Source organism: Macrotis lagotis, chromosome 6 (assembly GCF_037893015.1).
Source record: "Macrotis lagotis isolate mMagLag1 chromosome 6, bilby.v1.9.chrom.fasta, whole genome shotgun sequence".
In the NCBI taxonomy this organism is placed as follows: Eukaryota; Metazoa; Chordata; class Mammalia; order Peramelemorphia; family Peramelidae; genus Macrotis; species Macrotis lagotis.
Window position 1 is genome coordinate 166,751,481 of NC_133663.1, and position 24,426 is coordinate 166,775,906.

General features: G+C 32.9%; 1 protein-coding gene across 1 annotated transcript in view; it reads right to left on the bottom strand.

Annotated features, from left to right (window-relative positions):
* NALCN (sodium leak channel, non-selective) overlaps positions 1 to 24,426 on the bottom strand; it is a 278,783-nt gene that overhangs the window by 34,954 nt on the left and 219,403 nt on the right. Inside the window, exons 14-22 of the mRNA XM_074192773.1 lie at positions 22,648 to 22,770; positions 20,865 to 20,921; positions 20,515 to 20,635; positions 20,278 to 20,409; positions 17,251 to 17,418; positions 14,552 to 14,656; positions 12,687 to 12,793; positions 6,697 to 6,817; positions 6,513 to 6,611 (exon numbers count right to left, since the gene is read on the bottom strand). Of these exons, the coding sequence (XP_074048874.1) occupies positions 6,513 to 6,611; positions 6,697 to 6,817; positions 12,687 to 12,793; positions 14,552 to 14,656; positions 17,251 to 17,418; positions 20,278 to 20,409; positions 20,515 to 20,635; positions 20,865 to 20,921; positions 22,648 to 22,770 (1,033 nt within the window). The remainder of the gene's footprint in view (positions 1 to 6,512; positions 6,612 to 6,696; positions 6,818 to 12,686; positions 12,794 to 14,551; positions 14,657 to 17,250; positions 17,419 to 20,277; positions 20,410 to 20,514; positions 20,636 to 20,864; positions 20,922 to 22,647; positions 22,771 to 24,426) is intronic.

Here is a 24,426-nt window from a genome sequence, read left to right on the forward strand (position 1 = left end):
AGCCCCCTCCAAGCAGGGGTCACAGATCTGGCTCTCTTTTTCCTTTTAAAACCCTGCTCTAGTTTCCTTTCTACTATGCCTTTTCAGCTTAGCTCCTTCTGGCTCTGGTCAGTCCAGGTATTTTAGCACTCTATATATGTAGTTAAATTACTTATTGATTAAATTGTTTCCTCCTAAGACATGCATTTTTATTTAGCTTCATTCATTTCTCATAGTTCCTATTAGTAATGTGAGACATAGTGTTTGCACAAGCAATATGATATATGAGAGGTAGCGTGGTATAAAATACTAAAGCTACCTCAGATCTTACTTCTTACATTTACTAAGTATGTGACTTAAAACAATTAACATCTCTGTTCCTCAGTTTCCTCATCTTCAGAAAGCCTCTCTAAGGTCACTTCTAGCTCTAAATCTATATTCTACAATGAAGCATTTTGTGTTTAGATTTCAATGGCAGTTTTGTCACATGGCCCTCAGATGCCTATGTGAACCTTCTTGGACCTTCTCTACTTCCTTTTTTACCCTTTTGGCTCGGTTAATTGGGGAAAATGAAGTACACTTTGTTTTGTTTTAGCAGAGAAAATATTGATCTCAGAAAACTGGCATTTTTTTATCATAAATGCATGCATGTCATTCTATATCTTGACAATGAACATTTACAACGATTCTTCCAGATCTAGAAATGTTTCTGAATCAGCAAAGTAAGTTTAACAATTTTCAATATAACTTTTGTGCTATATATATATATATATATATATATATATATATATATATACATATATATATAATATTTATGCCATTGTACCTTAATTTTTCAAGGATTAGTAATCTATGTAAAAATATATGTGAATCACTCAGCCTGAATATGTAATTAACAAGACCATTTCATTCTATAATCCTGTTAAGATAAATCATGGGAGATGGCTTCTACAAAATTCTCATTACATCACTCCTCCCCACCCCACTAACACCACATATTGCTTGTTCAAACACCATGTCCCACATTACTAATACACACAGACACACAGACACACACACAATACTCTTTAGGAGGTCCTTATAACATGTAGAAAAAAACGAACCTAAACCAAATTCCTTTGCCTGGACTAAGGTTCCCTACTATTTGTTTGTACCTTAACACTCCAATTTAATCTTACATTTTTCCTCTTGTATGTATCCTATTCTTTAATCCTAATTTTTCCTGACATACATGCTCTTGCTCATGGCAACCAATATTTAGAAAGCCATCATAATCCCCTCTAGTTATAGAATCTTTTAAATCCCTCAAAAAAGTATTTCATTAATTCTCTTAGTTCTCTCCATACAGGATCAAACTTTGCCTATCACCTCTTACATTATCTTTGAATTTAACTCATGACCTTACACTCTAGCCTGTATTAATATCTATATCCATATTTAAGCACACATCTTCTTGAGACAAGGACTACATCTTCTTTATCCAGTGCCAGAGATATCTTGACATCACTTGGTGCTTTTTTAAAGCTTCGTATGTAGAAGTTTTTAAATGAAATTGGATAACCAATTGTTCATATTTTAGCTTTGGTAAAGGAGTCTGTGTTTTATTTTTTAATTTTTTAAAAAGATTTATTTATTTTGAGTTTTACAATTTTTCCCCTAATCTTACTCCCTCCCCCCCACCCCCCACAGAAGGCAATTTGCCAGTCTTTACATTGTTTCCATGGTATACATTGATCTAAATTGAATGTGATGAGAGAGAAATCATATCCTTACGGAAGAAACATAAAGTATAAGAGACAGCAAGATCAGACAATAACATATCAGATTTTTTTCCTAAATTAAAGTTAATAGTCCTTAGTCTTTGTTCAAACTCTACAGTTCTTTCTGCTTTCTGTATATATATATATATATATATATATATATATATATATATATATATATATATATCTCGATACAGATGGTAGGAGTTAAAACTGAGAGGTCAGAAGTTACCATTGAAGTTGTTTGCATGGTGGGAGGAGTAATAATCAGATTTCTGTTATAGAAGCACAACTTTTTTTTTCAGGGTTTTTTTTGCAAGGCAAATGGGGTTAAGTGGCTTGCCCAAGGCCACACAGCTAGATAATTATTAAGTGTCTGAGGCCGGATTTGAACTCAGGTATTCCTGACTCCAGGGCCAGTGCTCTATCCACTGAACCACTTAGCTGCCCCTAGAAGCATGACTTTAACAGCTGTTCAGAGTATGGGTTAGAAAGGGGTGACACTCAGGAAAGACCCCAGTCAGAAAGCTATAATAGTATTGTAAGTGAGAGGAGATGAAGGTCTGAATTAGGGAGAAACATTGTTGGAATAGAATCAATAAGACTAGGCAATTGATATGTGGCATTAGGAAAAGTGAAGAATTAAGGATGATTCCAAGACTGAGAATGGGAAAGCACATTTTGCTTTAAGAGTTAGTTGAATTGAAGTTCTAATTGGAGTGAGAAAAGTTTAGGTTTAAATATTTTCTGAGACTCCCTAGCTGTGCGATTCCTTGCAAATTATCTCAACTTTGTGTGCTTCAAGAAATTCTTTAAGGCTTTCTCAGATGTATATGTGTAAAAGTAGGAAGTAATAAATGATTTTTAAACTTCATAATCTGTGAGGGTTTTTAAAATGAAGCTGCATAACTACTAGTTCATATTTTAGATGGGCATTGGACAAAGAAGGCAACCTTCAATTATGGGATTCTTTGATTTGATAGAAGACTTTCATTTGTAGCAGAAATTTTCTGTTATAATGGGACCCCTAAATTTGTATATGAAATAGAGAATGAAAGGAATTAGAACAAGTGAATGAGTTAATATTTCAAACTAAAAAGCATTTATATGTAAAGTTTGAAGAGAGAATAATTAAACAGACTGAACTTGATTTTATAGAACTAGTCAGAAAGCTACAAAACCAGATGAGATCTCTTCATCTGATCCTTCTTTTCTCTAGACAGGATTGCATTTGAACTATTTCAGAAAGGCAATTGTCAACCAATTTATTATTTCTATTGGCATATTTCCATATTAGAATGAATTATCTTTCAAATATTATATAATTAAATATAAAAATACGATTTTAAAAGTTAAAAAAAGATGAGAAACTTGAATAGAACTGAACTCTAATATAGACTGAAGCATATTTTTCCCTCTGTTCTTCTTTCCTTTTTTATCTTTACTGCATGGCTCATATTTTGCATGACTTCACATATGTAATGATTATCATATTTCTTGCCTTCTTAATGGGTGAGGAAGGAATAGAAGGAAGAATTAGGAATTGAAAATAGATTTTTTTAAATTAAAAAAATTAAAGAGGACCTAAATGATTGTTAAGATTAGTAGAGCCCTCAAAAGAACTAGAAACATTTGAAAGGTGGTGGTTTTGTGGAAAGAAAAATAATTCTTTTTTGGACATGTTGAATTTGAGATATCTACTGGGTAGTCTGTTCAAAATATCCATTTTGAAGGTGATATTGCATGAAAGAGACTAGAATTGAATAAATATATTTGTAAATTGGCAAAAAAATGACAATTGAACACATAGGAACTAATGAAGCTACTCAAAAGAGAATAGAGGAAAAAGAATAGAATGCCCAGAACTAAACCTTGAAGTTCATTAAATAGTTAGGAAATGGGACTTGGAAGATGATCCAATAAATATGACTAAGAAAGGCTTACTAGACCATTATAAGGATAACTCTGAGAGCAGTCTCATGAAAATAAAGAGGAAAGGAATATCCAGGATAAGAGGGTAGTTAATCATGTCAAATACTCTTATGAGTTAAAGCAAGATGAAAATTGAGAAAAAGATTATTGGATGTTGCAATTATGTCACTGGTAACTTTGGAGAGAACAATTTCAATTTAGTGATAAGATCAGGTAGGATCTCAAGGGACTGAAAAGTGATTGAGAATAGAAGTAGAAGCAATGAATATAAGACTTTTTCCCTCCCCTAGAAGTTTACATGTGAAAGAGTAATGAGATATAGTTGAATAGGTTTATATTCAGGTTGTGTTGCACAGATTTCTATCCTTAGTCACATCCAGAATACTGAACTGATTAGTGAACCAGCTGGCTCACAATGTTCACAAGGGGATAGTAGAATAAAGCAAGGATTTTAAGGATAGAGTCACCTGGAAAGATTGTAGGCAACAAGGAAGAAATCTGTAGATTGGGTGAGACTAAAGATGAGAGAAGGGCTGATTATAAGGCAGAATGTGGGTGGGTATGCAATCAAAGGAAAAAGAGCAGTTTACCATTGGTAAGGGGAAGAATTACCTTTTCATCAGAGACTACAAGTTTGATGTCAGACAAATTTGAGGTAGTATCCGGGAGAGGAGGGAGTTCAGAGTGAATGTCTCTATTTTCTTAGTTAAATATGAAGTAAGGTCTTTTGCTGGAAGTTGGTGGTGGGGGGGGGTAGGGAGGAGAGAAGGAAAGAATGGAATGAGAGGCTTGAGAAAAGAAGAAAGTGTAGAGTGATTCTTGTCATGAATTTGATGGAATCAGTAAAAAAAGAGTAAAAGTATTGCCTCTTAGCAGAAAGTCCATTTAAGATTTAGATGATATTAATTTTTAGTGGACATGTTAAAACTATCACATGATTTCCTCCATTAATGTTTAGAAGAATGTGAACAACGATAGAGCAGACAAATGAGGGGAAGTTAAAAATATCTACAAATACTGGAAGAAAGTTATGCCTATCATGCAGTCACAGTTCAAAGAACCAGTTGTCAATCAGGCATAGACTTGCAGTCAAAGAATGAATGCTTAGACAATGTACCTGGAATGTGTTCTCATTAGCTGTTGTTTTAGTGGAAGGCAGTCATCCTAGCTAATCAGAACCATTATGAAGTATGCCTCTGTCACTACTGCTGATCTGATTCTAGCCACTTGCTTCAGTATGGTATGTGAGTATATCTAGGTCTGTGGAATGTGTGTATGAATTATTATTATTATTATAATTATTATTATTACAGTATGAAATCTCTGTGGTTTCACAGGTGAGAATATCATGATTGTCTGGTCTCAGGAATTCCCTTTTTGCGATGCTCAAATCCATTTTCTTCTTTTTTTTAAAAAAAAAATTATTATTTTTTTAATATGGGAGTTTCTTCAGGACCTGCCCATTTGGGATTGAGCTCATGGGAGGATATCTCTTAGCTTTCAGTTCCTAGTAGAGTAGATAGTCTGTGTCTGTGGGTACTGAAAGGGAATAAAGTTAATAAAAGTGAAGCTGTCAGATTATTAAGGGTAATAGTCATTGATGAGGAATAGTTCTAGTTTAGGATAAATTTGAGGGAACTTGTAAGAGATTGTGGTTCTCCTTGTCTATATTATTCGGCAAAGATATATTGAGCAGAATCCAAACACTCTCAAAACTGGGAAAATTCTGGCTCATGCATAAATATTGATTTGATAAATTAATTTTATTTACTTTAATAGATAGAGAGTTGTTTTGAGAGCCAGATTGAACTGGCAAAGGTTCATGTCCTGCCTATGACAAGTAGAGTTTTTATAACATTGGGCAAGTTACTTAAAGTTTTCCTCACTTTAGGCAACTTTTTGATTGGAAGTTGCAGAGATTGTGCCATTCTGCATTGCTAGAAGGTATTTTCTCATCTAGTTCTGAATACTGCTGAAATCACAGATCCAGTACCTTTGCTTTTTGTTTTGCAAAACACTTTTCTCACAGCAATCTTGTGAGATTGATAGTTTATGAATTATCAACCCTGTTTTACTGAAGATGAATCTAAGGTTCTACAAGGTTAGGCAACTTGTCAAAGGAAGATACAATTAGTAATTATCAGAAGTGGAATTTGAACTCTGTTTTTTGATTCCAAATTCAGCATTTACTGCCATGTACACTGATGTGTTTCAAAGAAGTCTTGCCAACTTATATTTATTTATTCATTATAGTCTTACTGTTTTTTAAAGATTTGTAAATTTCAACTGACACTATGGAATTATTATTAACTGAACACATGCTGTATAAAAGCATGCAAAAATGGGAACTTTCCCTTTAAAACTTTATAAATTAGGAAACCAGAATAAGATCAACCAACTTCATCCAGATGGGGAAAAATTCTACTTTTTCCTTCCCCAATCCTTTGAATTTTGATTGCACCAATTTGGTCCATAACAGCATACAATTCATATTTTATGAAAGAAACATTGCATGCAATCACTGAATTCATTTCAGCCTCAGTATTTTAATAACTCTTTTTTCACCTCCCTTTCAGTTTGAACAATAGGAGACAGACTGTCAGTTGTCAGGGAATCAAACAACACTCTGCTACCAAAAGTGTAAATTTAGTGAAAATAGTATTTGTAAGTATTGTGGCTGAAAGACAGCAATGAGGCAATTTGTAAAAGAGTCATAAAGATTATTTATACTCGTTACATTATTGTTTAATATGCTCTCATAGTATGTGCATAAAAATACTTCAAAGTAAAGGGTTAGCAATGAATGTATTACCCCTTGGTATTCAAATGAAGAATTCTTACCTTGTTTTCATTGAAATTAGCAATGACAACTCCGACAAAAAGGGTCAGTCCAATCATGCAACCCAGGAACACAAAAACATGAATATAGATTCCATGGATCTGCATAAATGGAAAATATGGTGATTCATCAAAGCAAATGAAAGCAGCTCTTGAAGCATTCAAAGGATTCAACGTGCTTGCTTACCGGCCCCACACGATGAATAATAACATCCCGTACTTCCACCCAGCCTTTCAAGGAGAGAACTTCAAACAATGCCAGCATAGCATTTCCCACATTGTCAAAATTAAAGTTCCGAGGATTGGCCCTGTAATTCAGAGGAGGAATGCATTGTGAAGCTATGATAAGAAACATCCTAGGACAAGTGGTTTTCATTTCTTTTCAGTTTTAGATGCCAGAGAAAGGTACATTTGACCGCTGAACATATTGACTCTAGGACATCCTGTTTGCTTCACAGAATCAATAAACTAAATTAGATTAGTCTAGATCTCATTTTAATGAGTAATGATGTACTATTTCTATTCAAATAAAATGAAATGTTAGCTTTCCCTATAGCTAAATCAGTAACTGACACTGTGTCTCTTAAAAAAAAACCCCAAAATTTAGAAGTTTTTTCCTTTTTTCTCTTTTATTTCTTTCTAAATATTCTCCTTGCAGTAAACACTGAAAATATATGGTATAAGATGCTATATGAAAGGGAAATGTCATGCCTTATATTGACCTTAGTAATGACAAGTATGTATAATTCAACAAAATTTATTTACTAGTGACTACATTCAAGGTACTGAGGTAGGCATTGTAGACATACAGACAAAAATTAGGAATTTCAAACAACTTTTAGGGGATTCAGTAGTGTACGGGAATCAGCCTAGAATTAATTAGCTGCCTTTTGAATTTTCACGATCAGAAAAGCATGTGTTTAGCATTTCTGCCTTTCTGCATTTGCTTCAGACATCTATCACATCTAACTTTTCTAATATTCTCTTCATCTTATCTTCTTTCTTCTTTATTTTGTGGTTCAATTTATCTAATTCTGAGAGCAAGAAGTTGAGGTTGCCACAGGTATAATTTTGCTGCTTATGTCTTCCTATAGATTGTCTGATTTTCAATATGAGCCTTTATAAATTGGAAATCTGCAAATTGTTACAAATCATGACTTGATTTTTTTTGCCTTGTTGATTATTGAAAGCTAAGAAAATAATGGAGAACATTTTAATAATTCAGATTAAACTTTAAGAATGTGTATATGTATGTGTTTGTGTGTTTTTGTGTGTGTGTGTGTGTGTCTGTGAGAGACAGAGAGAGAGAGAGAGAGAGAGAGAGAGAGAGAGAGAGAGAGAGAGAGAGAGTGAGTGAGTTTTGGTCAGTCAATTGTTAAGCATTTATGTGAACTCCAAGTATGGGTAGCTTTTGTTCAAAGTGATAGAGGTAGAAGATAGAATACAAGAGTTTAGATAGTGATGGCTTCACCAGAGTGTGTAAGAAGGATAGAATTGTGAAGTAAGAATGGAAAAGTAGACTGGAAGCTGATTGTTCATGGTTTCAATTCAACAGTCATCTATTAAGTGCCTATTGTATGCTAAGTGTACTCAAGTTCTAGGGTTACAAAAACAAGTTATCTCCTTCAGTAAATTCACATTGTACCAGAGAGAGAGAGATGATATGAACACAGAGGAATAATGCAAAATGTATATAAAGACAATTTATTTTTGAGGGAACACTGAAACTGAGGGAAATGTCTTTTCTAGGATATAGTAATTAAGTTCAATTTTTTAAATAGAAGAAGGGATGTCAAGAGACTGGGGTGAATAGGGAGAATATTTCATGCAATAGTAACTAGTCTGAGAAAAGCCAAGAATGTAGAAGAATTTCTTTATTATCCTTGAGGCAATAGGGGGCCTCTGAAATTCTTGAACAAAGAACGACCAGACGTGCTAGAGAAGAAAAATAATTTTGTGTGCTAAGTCTATTGGATAGGGGAGAGACTGAAAAACCAGTGATGGTTCTTACAATGGTCCAGCTGAGAGAAAATTGAGAACTTGCTCTTGACTGGCAGACTAATAAACTAAAAAGGTGGAAGTTGTGAGATATGCTGTGGAAGTAGAATTAACAAGCTTTGTCATGTTATTAGATATGGTTTATGGGAGAGGAAGGATGAAAGGTTGAAGAAGACTCTGAGACTTTGGGACTCTGAAAGTAAAAGGATCTTCGTATCCTTCACAGAATTAAGAAATATTATAGGAGGGATGGATTGTTTTGGAGGGAAGAGAATGAGTTCCAATTTTGAACATCTTGAGTTCAAGGTTATATAGTATTATACAAAGTACTTTTTCCTCATATCTAGTATATTATCCATATTTTAGAGGTAAAGGAATAGAGGCTCAGAGAAATTAGGTATGTTGCCTATAGTAGCACAGCATGAGAACTAGCACCCAATTTTAGATCTCCTATTAGAGAAATACTTGTTGACCTTTTATTATTTCCTACTATCTTGAAGGATAACTTAGCTTAGAAAGTTTGACTTTAAAAGTAATTTTGATCTGTGTTCTGGTCAAGTGTAATTGCCATATATGTATCTTAATCTCTGAAATGGTAATTAAAATTATAAAATAGCGATTTATCTGTCAACTAAAATAATGCACTAGGCAAAATTTAATTATTTCTTAATGTTCCATAATAATGAACACAAATTAGTGCACACTGTGGAAAGAAGGGGATTACTTTGAGTTATTGAGGTATAACTTATTTGCCTTTGGCTAAGTAGGTATCCCCTGTTTTTTATGTTCTGAAAGGTCTTTTATGCTCCCTAAAATTCAATGTGTCATTGGTGAGATAGCAGTGTTCTCAGGAACTACTAAAATTTATTTGCCCCTGTATTGAATGCTCATAAGTATGTGAACTCTTTTGAGTTAGTATTTTCAGCATAGTACATGATAAAGGCCTAGAAATTATGCCTTATGAAGATGAATTGAAGGAACTGAGTATGGTTAAATTGGAGAAGACTTAAAGGGCATATGAGAGCTATTTTCAAGAATATGAAAGAGTGTCTTAAAATTTATAAGGTAATGACTTCACTGGAAAACTGCCTTTCATTGCCATCATCATTGCTTATCATCTCTTCTGCTGTTTCTTATCCTTGCCATTCTTTTGAGTTTACTATTCTAATTTTTCTTTCATGTGAGCCTTTTTTCCTCCTTTACCCATATCTTTTTTCCTATTTATTGAGTCTGATGACCGAAATGATTCCTTTTTAAATTTTTATTTATTTTTCCCCAAATTTCCAAATAAATTTTATTTTTTTCCTTTTCACAATCATTAATAGGTGATGAGAACAAACCTTTTTTCTCAGCAAATTTTTTTTTGTCAGCAGATTGATCACCAAATTGAATTCCTTTTCACTTTCATAGCTCTGGCTCTTAGATTGCTTCAATTTAAAAAAATTTTTTAGATGTTGTGCTTTTGCAGATAATTGGGTACGTTGGGCATCTAGGGTTATATCTTTATATTCTATTAATTCCATTAAGATTAAGGTTTAATTTTAAACAAGAATGTTTATTACGTTCCATATTTTATATTTATTTGTCTATCAATCTAGCTATTTCTTTAATTATATAGAGCAAGCTAGGTAGCTTACTTAGAAATGGGAAGATCTGAGTTCAAATATGGCCTCAGACAAGTAGCTGTCTGATCTTGGAAAAGACACTAAATCCTGCTTGCCTCACTTTCCTCATCTGTTAAAATTAACTGGAGAAAGAAATGACAACCCATTCCAGTATCTTTGCCAAGAAAACCCCAAATGGAGTTATGAAGAGTCAGACAAAACTAAAAAACAATGAAAATATTTATCTATCTCTTTAATAATAGACCAGTTTCGCCAAGTTTAACACATAAAGAAGGGTAAGAAGGGTAAGGTCTGATAATTCTAAATGAAGTATGAATCTATTTCATTACCACAAAACACGAGTAGTTTTTATCTCTCAAATGTAAAAAAAAACACCCCAAAACAATAAACTATTATTATATTACAATTCTTATGAAAACTAAAATGAAGATAGCTATTCTATTTGTGAAAATAGTTTTTTTTTAATGTAGGGCAATACTGGCACACAAAATTCATATACAGGGGTTCTAGTTTTGAGCTATGTTTGATGCATGGAAGTAGATATGTACTATGTTAGATTACCTACAGAATCTTTCCTTTGGAATTTCAATTTAACTGATTTTTTTTGCAGCAGAAAGAAGCTGAAAGGATTTTGCAGATGCCACAGTTTGCTCAAATGATGATTTTTTTTCACACAGTAGTGTGGCATTTCTCAGATCTAATGCTGTATATTCTTTGACCCAGGCATATTCTTTAGACAAAAATGGTGGGAGTTTTAGAGCTGAATTTGCAATAACAACTACTTTCATGGTCTATGTACTTCAGGAGTTAGTTTACCTTAAAAAGCATAATTTCAGGATAAAAAGAACAAAGTAAATCACATATTAAAAAACACCAAAACTTTTGCTTTTTAACCATATGATACCATTTTTGTTCATTTCCTTTACATTAAAATTGGATAAGTTAATGTGGTTATATCTCTAACTATAAAGGTAGATTTATAAACCACAAGCATCCTTTATCACATTTCCAAAGGTAGCAAACTTTTTATTTGAAAGGATTACCATGGCATGGCTTTTTAGGAAAGCAGATAATTAAGTAAAAATATATTGTATTTCCCATCCAGAAAAATAAGAAATGGGAAAAATAAAACGGTCATTTTGGACATTAATATTTGCTTAATGCATGTATTCTAGTAGGAAATGCATAGAATATCATATCATATAATGTGAACTTATTCATCTGGCAAAATTTAGAAATTCTTGTTGATTTTGCTTCTTTTATTAGAGTAGAGGAAAAGCAAATATTTCCTCCTTTCCTTGTTGTACTCAAGAAAAAGGCTGTAATTCCAACACTAAATAAATGTTTACATACTACTTTTTGTTTTTACTGAGGCATCCCTTAAAATACCAGAGAGCTATTTAAAAGAACACATTCAGTTTTCATTGAAAGGATATTTGAAGAGAGAAGATGTGGCTTTTCCTAAGGAATGAAACACTATTTTATTGTAATCTATAGTCTTTGTCTAGACAAAAATACAATCCCAAATCATTTTTTTGATCATACAACTTTCATGTACTTGATATAGAATCACACATAAAAGCTGATCTCACTTGGCTAGCCAACTGAAAGATAATTATAGAAATTATTCTATTTAAGGGTGACATTCAGTTGACAGAGAACTTTTCACTAACACATTAATAACTTGATAACATACTAAATTATTGGCCAGTTGCTATAGGATGAAGCTTAAATATTATCAAATTCTAAAATTTTGTGATAATGAACATTTTTGAAAGTAAGGTCAAAATGCCTAATAATAACTCACATCAAACCCTCTGCATTCAAATAAATTTTGATTCATTTATACTTAGAGTCAGAGGAATTGGGATTTACAAAATGAAGGATAATATAATAGGAATCTTGTTCCATTTTAGAGTCTGTTGATTTCCTGCATTGAAAATTATCCTCCTACTTTGAACTTTAAGATTTAGTATTTGGTAAACATTTTACAAAGAAATACAGTTTGTTCTAGAATAGTAATGAATATGAAAAATTGCTGCTAAATACAGTCTAAATAGCTGAGATCTTTAAATGAACCACTCCAATTTTAGATTGAAGTATTGAAAAATATGTTACTGCTAACTTAATGATCCTTCAAACTCTGGCTATGCACTTTCAAATAGTGACATGAAGAGCTATTAAATAAAATGGCAATTGAATGAGCTTACTGACCATAGGCTGAGTGTGCCAGAATATCCTGTGGGGGGAGCATTTTGCATTTGTCTTCATTTGAAAGGAATATTCATCCCAGCATGTGCCAGGACACAAAGCCCATGGGCTTTCTGTGTAAGACCATGAATGACCTTTGTTGGATTCTACCTCAATAATTTTACTATTTGCTCTCCTCCTTTACTATATTCAGAATTTCACTGTCTGGATACATTTTATTCTGCATTCTTTAGGCTTATTTATAGGCCAATAACTAGTATTTATCTTATTTCCAAAAGTACCTTTATAACAAATGTTATACTGAAATGCCACAGTATAGAATTCTCACAATAAAGTTACTCACCAGACACGGGGTACCCAAAATCCAGGCTTCTTTTCTCCAGGTCTTAGTTTTAAATTTAAGTTTTTGGAAACACTTACATTAATTCTGAATATGCCATGGCAATCCTCCTAAAGTTCAAAAGAGAAAAATCTAGTAAAGAGGTAAATTCCCCAAAATGAAGGATGCAAATCATGAACTATTTTAAAAACAACTTTAGAACAGGCACTTTAAAAGATAAGAAACAAGAAATTAAAAGGGAAAAATCATGGGGATACAAATCTATAAAGAATACTTGTAATCCTCCAAACACAATACATTGTGATAATGTTCTTTTGCAATTCCTTCTTTATTTATGAGGATTGCTCTGGTTTCACATTTTAGAGATAGTGGAAGTAAATAAACAGAGCAATTTCTCAAAAATCAGATAGAAATAAATTATTTTGCACAGCAACACTTGATATATACTTATTTTCCAGTGAAAAATGGAGAATAAAAATGGAGAACAGAGGCCTGGAAGGAATTTTTTGTTTAATATCTATGGTTCTGTAGCATGCACTAAAATTAAAAGGAATTAGGAAAAAAAGGTGTTTTTTAGAAGGTGGAATTTTAACTGGTACTTGGGGTCAGGGAAACCAGAAGGAAGTTAAGAAGAGGGAGATATTTCAGGTAAGGAAGATAACCATTGAAAATGCCCATGGTTGAGAGATGGATTGACATCTCCTAACAAATAAGGATTAGCTTCCTGGAGCAGGGAGGTGAATACATGACAAGGAGATCACTGTCAATGGAGTCTAGACTATGGGACTGGGGTGGGGGAGGTGTATTGGGAAGGAAAGGAACAGGAGAGAGTAAAGGCATGGAAAAGATTGTAAAGGTAGGAGGAGGCCAGTTTATGTATAGCTTTGAGAGCCAAAAACAAGACTTTATTTTTGATCTGGAGGTATTAAGGAGCCACTAGTTTTTATTGACTAGAGGGGTAACATGGACTTTAAGAAGACTCCTTTGTTAGCTAATTGGAAGATGGACTAAAACTTGGAAAGACTTCCCTCAAAAGGGCAAAATTCTTGCATGTCTTGACCTAGATAGGGTCCTAGGTAGAGTCAGAGGTCACATCTCCTGTCCATGGGTCTTTTTATTTTTGATTTATTTGCTTAGGAATGTTATAACACTTGGATTTTTCACAGGATTCCCATTCAATCTCCTTATCCTGTTCTCACCTCATCTGGGAAAAGAGATACTACTTCATCTTGTTATGGGTATTTTCTACGCATCCTATTATATCTATCTATATCTACATATATATATATATATATAAATAGATATCTATATCTATCTATCTATCTATCTATCTATCTATCTATCTATCTATCACTATCTAAATACATTTCCTACAAGAATAATTGAAGTCGATTTGATTAGAAAACAATATTAAAGTTTCTTTAGGTTAGCAACAATATCCTAATTTATCCAAAACTTCTAAAGGCTCCATTCCTAAAATGGGATTATTCATATGATTGTGTTCTTATTTCAGTTAGCTTCTATATAAATCCATTTTTTTGAGTTTATAGTTTAATATAGGAAATTTTTCATTCTTTTCATTGATTCTTGTTCGTATGTCCTATAGAAATTATTTTTTTTAAATATCTAGTTTAATTAGTCAGTCAATAAAAATGGTGCCAAATACAGGCAATACAAAGAAAAGCGAAGGTTAATCTTTGCCTTCTAGGAACTTGAACATTTCAAAATTATTATGTAAAAATTAAATTGTTTTAAGATAAAAATTTTAAAAAAAGTTTTTAACATAAATGGCCTGACTGGAACTATTTGTTTATTGAGAGAAGGTATGACTTTGGCTTTGTACCAGAAGTGAAAACAGAATTTCTTACCCTTCTCATGATGTGGGGATCATTGCACTTTGCCAACTTCCCAGCAAAAAGTTGAACTCCAAAGCTTGCAAAAACAAGCATTAATGTCAACAAAAGAATGGAGACCTGAAAGGTTGAAGAAATATGATCAGTCTTTTCTCACTTTTCTCATTAGAATAATACAGCTAATACATTTTTAAGACACTCATCAATCAAATAAGTAAATTCTAAACCCTCATGTTGTATCAGGGACCAAGCACTGGGGACAGAAAGACAAAAATAAAAGCCCCTGCTCTCAGGAGGCTTATAGCCATTTAGGGGAAATTGCATGTTCCCATTTAAATAAACATAGATTGTATGCAAAGTAAATACAAAGTAATTTGTGATACAGATTGAAAATATCAGAAGAGGTGGAAGCAGAGATGATCTTGAAGGAGGTGAGAGATTCCAAGATGATGAAGTGAGGTGTGGGTGTATGCTAAGTATGTGGGACAACCAGTGGAAATGTTTAGAAGTTGTATGTGTGATATCATTAATAAGGTTGACTAAATAATCCAGTATGGCTAGACTATATGCAGTGGAATGTGTGAAAAAAAGATGGAAAGGACATTTATTTAGGAATGAACATTTATCACAGAGGTATTATTAGACCACAAGTTAGGATTTGGCTTCTAATGTCAGTTTATGCATTCCAAGTCATGTTACTTGATTTATCTCTTTGGGATGATATGATGATAGTTGTGGTTAAGGAATCAAAGATTTAGAATGAACACAAAATCATCTAAAGATTGGAAATTAGAGATTGGATATATAAATAAAGTCCTTTTCCCAAGGTTACACAGGTAATAAGTAGCAAAGATGTCTTTTAATTAAAAAGGGAGGGAACAGAGTGGAATAGGTATATATTAAGGACTTTTTATGTGCCAAACACTAAGTAAAGTACTTTACAATGTTATCTCATTAGATCCACATAGCAATCCTAGAAGGAAACTACTATTGTGATTCCCATTATACAGTTGAGGAAATTGAGGTAGATAAAGGTTAAGGACTTGCCCAGAGTCACACATAGTAAGTATTTGAGACTAGATTTGAACTTGGGTCTTCCTGACTCCAGTCCCAACACTATCCACTAAGTTACCTGGCTGCCTTTATTGACAAACCCAACATATTTTTATGCTGCCTTTCATTTACATGAACATTATTAAAATGCAAGAAGAAAGACTTAACCTTCATTCATAGTTTCCACTAAAGCAGAGTTCAGGTGTTTTAAAAGAATTTTTAGATTCTTTTACTTATATCAGCACCAGAATATCTACAATCCATTGTTCAGGGAATTATATCAGTCCTTTCTTATTACAATTGGTTTCTCCCCCATTTGCTCAAAATGGATTTCAGTCTCCATCAAAAGGGAACAAATGAGTGGTAGTGTGAAGTTTACTGCCTTGTGGGCGGTCTGTGCCTGTGTGAAGAGATTTTAGATAATAATGGCAAAGCTCAGAGACTGTTATTTTGTTAGGTTCTTTTTGCTCCCTCTGCTGGTTGCTTAATTTAATCAGAGTAGAGAGCACTGGAATAGGTATTAAATTATACTAGTTGAGATCTTAAAATATATTCTTTCAGTATGCTAAAAATTACACAGAAAATGTAATCATTAACAGTAGTAGAGGATTTGAAAATAAATCCTTATTGGATTGCCACAATATAAAAGATCATTCAAATGTTTGTTCTAAATTATTAAGTATATAAAGAATCTTGAGTTAAATATTTGTGTCTTAACTAGCAGCATTATATAATGCTCCTTTCCCCCTCACTGCTGGCTGTGAAATGCCATAAAATTCCATCCATGTAGCTATGATTTAAAGAAAATATAGAAAGTCAGAGATATCGTTTAATGGTTAACAACTGTATATGGCAGATAATATCATCACACTGTCTTAGGAAATCCTGCAAAGTGAATACAACTGGCAGGTTGTTGACGAATTATTCCTAAAAGCACTTGTGTTAATAGAAATATTTTATTAATATAGAAAATTAACTCCCTACTTTAAGGAATTGAATGGTAATTATTATTATAAGATAAAGACCTTTCTGTAAGACAAGTCATCTCCTCTGAATTTAATTTATATGTATGTTTGAATTTTTGTTTATCAACTTAATACCTGTGCCTAAATTGCTATTCTCTAGCCAAGCTTGTGAGGTAGAGAATGTTATCTGTAATCTGCAGATGCAAACCTGAAAAATTATGGTTAAAAGTGAATGCTAAAAGAGTCCGCAGAAGTTGGCTTTCTTTTTGTTTCTTTAATGAAGTTGTGTGTCAGTCCACTGTGCTTCATGGTTGTGGATTTTGTTTGCTGGTAGACTGACACTGGATAAATTAAGTGAATTTGAAATCAAAAGCATTTTTATTCATTTAAATGTGAATCATTGATAATTCTCTTTCTCACACACGAATTTTCATTGCTGACCTTATAACTTCTAACATTAACCAAAAAAAATAAACCTTTCATACATAAAGCAAAAGTCCTCTATTGTGTTTTCTTTCTATGCTCTGTATTAGAATATCGACTCATTTTCATCTCAATTCAATTAGAGAAGCATTTATGGTCTAATACTTACAAAGCAATGAACATAGAAAATGAAGAATGAAATAATCCTAGACCTCATGGAACTTACATTCTCCTAGGTTATGTGAATCAGAGATGAAAGTCATTGGAACATACCAGAAAGATTTCCTTGAAGCCACTGAAAAGCTCTCGAACTACTTTCCTCATTTGGGGTACCAATTTGAAGATTCGAAGGGGTCTCAGGCACCTAAGCACCATTAACAATTGGGCTCCGGATTTAGCTGGCACATTTTGAGGCATCCAACAAAGGAATATCAAGCTTACCTGGGGAAAAGAAACAATATTATTTGAAACATGGAAAACATTGTCATTTTCTTGTTATAATATTCATCAAAATTCAAATATTCCAAGCACAATGACATATATTATATTCCTACAAAATTTAGATAATTTTCATTTGAAAACTTAAGAAAGTTCTTTATTTTATATAGCATCTACCTATTATTTATGAGTGAAAATTCATCAATGGACTCTCAAAGGGAAAAATCAAGTCAATTTTACTATTTTCTATAAATCAATTCAGAGAGAGGTTAAGCAATGTCAGAAAGGGTTTCATGATGGAGACTGCTCAACACTGCCAACTGCTACAAATTAGAATAAAAGGGTGACTGAGAAAATGCCATTTCCTTTGTCCTTCAGGAGGTTGCTGGTAACCTTCAAATATGATAGATACCCTTATTGCATGGAGCAATATATGTCACTTTAGATTTGAAAAGCCTACTACTTATATATTATTTCTTTATATATTTATATATTATATTGTGATAAATTATTATATTATGGTATTGTTATATTATAACCTATTAATGTTTTTATGAGATCAGTATTATCTCACTCTATCTTCACAACAATCTTGGAAGGGAGATAGGTATTATAATTATCCCTGTTATACAAATGAGGAAATTGAGGCAGACAGAGGCTTAATTGGCTTGTCCCTGGTCACACAATTAGCAAATAGCTGCAGTTATATTTAGATTATATTTATCTAGCTCTGAGAGGGTAAGGTTGAGGCCCTCTAATGTCTAATATTGGTATTACTTCATTGTCTATGGTAACTTTTTGCAAGAAGTAATTTCTTTCTTATGTCTTTTAATTAGATCTAATTTTCTCAGCTCAGATTTAAATTGAAATCTACCTAACTATAGGTCCAACCCTATTTCTATTTTTGTAGCTTTAACCTGTCTCAACTAAGTCATTAGAGAAGTGAAGGGAGTAAATGTAGACTACTAATTCAAGTAATTTTGGGCAAAGGTTAAAAAATAGAAGAAAATAAACTAATAGAGCAGTAAGGTATTAAAGTAACCCCCTTTAGATTAAAGGAGAAACTCAATGTAAATTTAGGAAGGGGAGAAAAGTCAACCAAGGGGGAGAATTTGAAAATGCTAGGGCTTAATCAAGAAAAATAATGTAGCTCTGAGGTTCGATCCAAGAAGTTAAAAGATTTTTTTTAGTAGAATCAACAGATTTGATGCTATAATTTTCTTCATCTTATTTAAAATACCATCTAGCTTTTGGGAGAAGGACAAGCTGGTATAACAAGAACCAATAAACTAAATCATTAAAATGAAGAGGGAGAATATTTGCAGACTGAGAAGTAAGGATGGGTTTGGGAATTGAAAGAGAGACACAGAAATTTGGAATTCTAAAGGGAATCTCTCTGGACATTTATGAGAGTAGAATAAGGATTCAAAAGGTGAAGAAGGTTGCCAGAGGTGTTTGAGCATACAGCTGCAGTTAGATAGCATGAATTCATAGTGGACAAATTTTGGTTTTATGTTAAAAGGAATCAGGAAAAGCAAGCATTTTTTCCTGAATTGGAGAACAACAAACAAACTTATTTGATGTAAAGTGGAAAAGGATATTGTGCAAAATACTAAGGTTAGGAGAACACTGTACACAGCAACAGCATTTTTGAAATCATGATCAATTGTTGAAAGACTTTGTTACCCTGATCAATACAGTAATCTATGTCAGTTTCAAAGGAGTCATGATGAAAAATGCTTATTCCTCTCCAAATAGAGACCTGGTATAGTCTTGAGTGTAGACTGAAGACTATATTTTATTCTTAATTTCTGTATTTTTTTCTGGTCTTTTTTGGCAACATGAATAATATGGAACTTAGTTTTGCATGATTCCACACATATGTTAGATATCTTATTGCTTGCCTTTTCAATGAGTGGAGGAAGGGATGAGGTTCGGGAGAGAATTTGGAACAAAAAATTGTTAAATAAATAAAATTATACAAAGAAATTACTGGGGACCAGGCTGAACAGAGAGGCTAATAAAATCAGAATGAAAATATTGGGAAAGATTGAGAAAAGCATGACATGATAAAAATGAATTGTAAGATAGAATTGAAAGGTTGGTGCTGGCAGAAGGAATGAAGAAGATGGTGACAGAAAGAGAAGATAATAATGAAAAGTAGAAGAAAGATGAAGAGAGGAAAAATAAAGAGTGTTTCCTGAAAGTGATATATTATTGCTGAATCCCATCGACTAAGCCAGGATTTATCAAATCAGATTTGATCTGTAATTATTTTAATGATTGATGATATTCATAATAATTCATACTAGTCCTTAAGTTTGTATGAATAAGTCATATGTTATACCTGAATATTCAAAGAAAATTCTATCAATTGAATTTAGGGGTTCAATTCTGGTATTAACCCTTCCATAACCTGAACCACTGAACACTGATTTTGAAATCAAAAGACCTAGGGATAGTCCAGTTCTGCTCTTTAGTACTAGTGTTACCTTAAGTTAATAATTTGATTTCTTTTGGCCTTAGTTTTGTCATCTATAAAATGAGGGGGTTGGATTTGATGATCTCCAAGGCCCCTTGCCATTCTAATTCATTGATATCATAATCATGAATAGATTTGAAAAGAGCACTTAACTTTTCATCTTGCCATTTTCTTTATCTATAAAGGATAGATAATGATTCTTGTGCTACCGACTTCACAGAGAGGTTGTGAAAAAAAGTACTTACAGAGCCTATCCATATAAATGTGAGCTATTTTTATCATTTTTGAAGGTGGCCTATCCAAGGACCAAAACTATCTCCTAGGAATGCAGGAAATTTCAAAGCTGTAAAGTCCTACATTAATAAGATATTAATACTTACAAGATAGATAAATATGTCCATTACTCCACCAAAGTCCCTTATGACAGCAGTTGGAGTGAAAAACAAACCATCTGCCATAATCTTCAGATTGAGCTCAATGCTCATGAATATCACAAACACATATTCTGCAATCTGCAAAAGCAAAGCGGTGACAGTCAATTTGGGAAAACTCAGTGGTCCTAATTAAGCATTAGTCAGTCTCTGTCTTATCTGTGAGCTATGATTTGGTAGTAATACCTGCAATGTGGGTGCATGCATGACTCTCCGAAAGGGGGATTCAAACATCATTGAAATGCAAGAGCAGATCGTCACAATGATCATTACCCAGTCCAGATAGGTAACCAATCCCAGCAAGTCACTGCCAAACAGCAAATATAGTCAAGTATCAGAAAAAGGTTTTAAGAATCAAGACGTATTGCTTATGTGAATCTCTTAGCTCAACTAAAAGAATTGCAAAAGATTTCATCAGCGATTTCATAGGATAGTGTAATGAGGAAATAAAGGACAACAGAGAGAGATTTGATGCAGCATAAAATAATACATGAAAACTTCAAATGTGCATGGAAAGTTAAGTTTGTGATGCTTACTACAGTTGATGGTACTTTGTATTTTTCACAGCTCCTGTGACAGGGTCTGTTTTAGAACTGAAAGAGATAAGAGGGATATCAAATTAAACAATACATCAAACAGAATAGGACTCAGTAGTGCAGTGTTTGTACACAAGCTTCAAATAGCCAGAATTCATAAAACCTCCAGTGATTTGAGTATATAAAGGCTAACATAAATCTTCTGGGTCTGATTGACTTAGACACCAAGCTATAGTAGTTGAAACAACAAAGGCTAAAGAGAGAAAGACTTTATAGATTTATTTTTACACAAGTGCAGAGTAAAGTTTTACCACGTTTAATGCAGTCAACCTCTTAGTTTAGAATTTGTAGTCACTCAAAAACTTTTAGCTGGAATTTAAATGAATGTGATTCTGAAATCAAATTTCACTTGAAAACAATGCTCTGAAATTTGTCTCATGAAACATCATGAGATTTCTTAATATGATTCAGCTAAAATAATTTCTAGTTTGATACAAAATAATTCCTACTATTTCTGATTACTATTCTGTAGGATACCTTCACAGAGGCCATATGAGTTGAAATTCAGAATTATATTCTCAAGTTCATAAAGATTAGGATCATATCTTATCTTAAATATTTTAATATCCCTCCCCAATGCATACCTTCAAACTCTTAGATCAGTGAAAGAGCTCTGATAAAGTCATCATTCAGTAAAGGAGAGGGCTAGACCAGATACAATCTTATGCCAGAAGTATGAGATTTTATAAAAAAAAGTTTGTAGTATATATTTTCTAAGATTTCTATTATCTCTAAAAATCTACAGTTCACAAATGTCAAGGAAATAAGGGAGTTTAACTATTTTCTAGTTCAACGACATCCATTTTCATTTGAGGAAATGGAGACCAAGAGTAGAAAGTGACTTAATTAAGTTCATACTGCTAGTAAGAGATAGAAAGGAGACTTGAATAATTCATCTGACACCAAATCAAGTGGTGGAAAACTTGATAATGACAGAATTGTCACGAACAAAAGGAATCTATTTTCATTGATTTTGGCATGGGAGAAGGTACATTTGACATGGAAAACATTTCACACTTAAGTTTTACTTCCTCTTGTACTTCTGGTTTTAGCTGAGGTTTTACTTAAAATAACATATGAGGAAAAAAATTCTCTTTCATATTTTTTCCCAATAAGTTTGATTCTTTCTTATGGACCTTTCTGGCTTTCTCACAGCTTTTGATATAAATATTGTCTCATTTCAGGTGAGAAAAGACAAACAAAAAGACTGAAATATGGACATGGCTGTTGCCAACAAAAGCATTATTCCTTCTCCCCATTTATCTCCCATTTCATTTAATATCGAATCACACAAAGTGGTATATTTTTGACATCAAAGAAGCTGCAAAATTTCAGTGAAGGCATAAAGACTCAATGTTCCTGGGTTACCCATTATAAGGAATTGGTCAAATCATTTAATTTCCTTATGATTCAGTTTCCTGCTCATAAGTCATGGTGCGATAACACTGATTTGAAACACATTGAGTGGTTGTTTGAAATAGCAAGCAAAATGATTGCAAAATGCTGTGCATGTTGATTGAGTGCTACATACATGCAAAATAATCTGTTTCTTCCACCTACCCTAACTTGTTAGTTTGCTCTACAAAAGTGAGCAGTTTGATTTGTAAGTCAAAGAATGTTCTTTTGATCCTTTAAAATGGTACATTTCTTTTATTTTTCTCATGAAACACCCCCTACTATGTGAATTTAGGAGAAAGAACTCACCAAAGCAGAACATACTTACGCATTAAACCGTGCTCGGACCACCACTCTACAAAAATTTCGGAACCTGTGCTCACGGCCAACAATGAAAAGGGGCTTGTCAAAATATGGATGGTTTTCCCTTAATTCTTCCTCCTGTACTTTCCTTGAAAAAAATGGTTCATGGGAAGATAAAGTTAATTTTTCCCCCCAAAAGAAACATCCTTCTGAAAAGTAATCCATGGGTCAATTTATCATTCAGTACCTTTTCATTTCAGCTTGTTCCTTTTTTTCCTGGATCATTTTGATTTCACTATCTTCTCTCTGTGCATTTCTATATCTCACTGTATTGGAATGCTATATATATATATATATATATATATATATATATATATATATATATATATATAGAGAGAGAGAGAGAGAGAGAGAGAGAAATGAATTTTATTTACATGATTGTAATAAAATTATTTGAATTTTTTACAAAAAGTTTTGTTCTCATTTGATAGATAACACAGGATTACAGATTCTAAAGATGATAAAAGCTTGTCTGTCAATAGGATTTCTCTCAAGATAACTTGAAGTTAATAAAAGTTTTAGAGAGGAAGCATATTATTTTTGATAGAAACCTGTTCAACTTCAAGGTATAGCGAAATCTAATAAGGTAAGGGAACTTTGAATTTTGAAGTAGATAACATCCCTGAAGGGTCACTTGAACATCAAATGTAGCACATGTTTAAAACTATCATTTGTTTAGATATTTTTAAAGAGTGAATTTTTGGTGAGTCATTTTGAAAAGAAGTAGCCTGAATCAATACTGCCCCTATCTCACTATAATATTCTGTCCTAATTGTTATACAAAAAAATTACAAAGCCAAAAGTCACAGTGGTTCATTGGATAGATCTGTGATTATGAATAGGTTATTTCTGAACTCCTATTTGAACTCTCTTTTGAACTGTGTGACATGACTGTGAATTAGTTGGCAAAAATGCCTGAAAGTTTCATCATGATTCTTGCCTGATCATTTTTTTTTCAGGGTTGGCTGTAGTTAAAGGTCAGCTCTACCTACAGTTTTCAGAACTCCCTATGTCCCAGATTATTCATCTACACATTATGGGTCCAGAGTCCAAATCAAAAACTTCATTCTATTTATTCCATATTTATTCAGACATAGCTACTTATTCCCTAGCATAAGCCTCTGCAATTGAAATATGAATTTTTATATTCTCCCATCTTTTCTCACTAGAAAAATTTAGCAGGGTAATGTTTGAGTCTCTTCTTTATGTTGACAATTCACTCATTTCTCTTCTATTGTTTTGAATAATATATTGAAAACTGTGGGATCCATAACTGTACCAGTCAAAAAACTTTTCAAATTGGTTTTTCTGTCCTCAAGAACTTAGCACACAGTATACAGGATGCATTGACTTGATTCTTGTTAATTGAACGATGTCTTCAGTTTTTTAGGGTAGAACCAAATGGTTCAAAATGATGCCTATATTCTTTCAAAAAGATCTGACTGGAGCTACATAGAATCATGCTAAAGGAGAAAAAATGAACTTCTTCACCAAAATTTCACACAAAAAGTGGGCTTTTAAAAACACTTTTGAAAGGTAGGAAACCTTTTCCATTTTGAAAAAATGAACTCCATTCTGAAATGATCTGAATAGGCAATCAAGAGAGTTGGTGACAGGCAAATATGTTGGGGACTTCTAAAATTTATGTCTACTGATGATATGTTGAGATTTAATAGATTCTGTAAAGTTGCCCATGCCTCAAAAGATCTTCCCTATTTAGGAGTCACAGTCATTTAGAGAATCA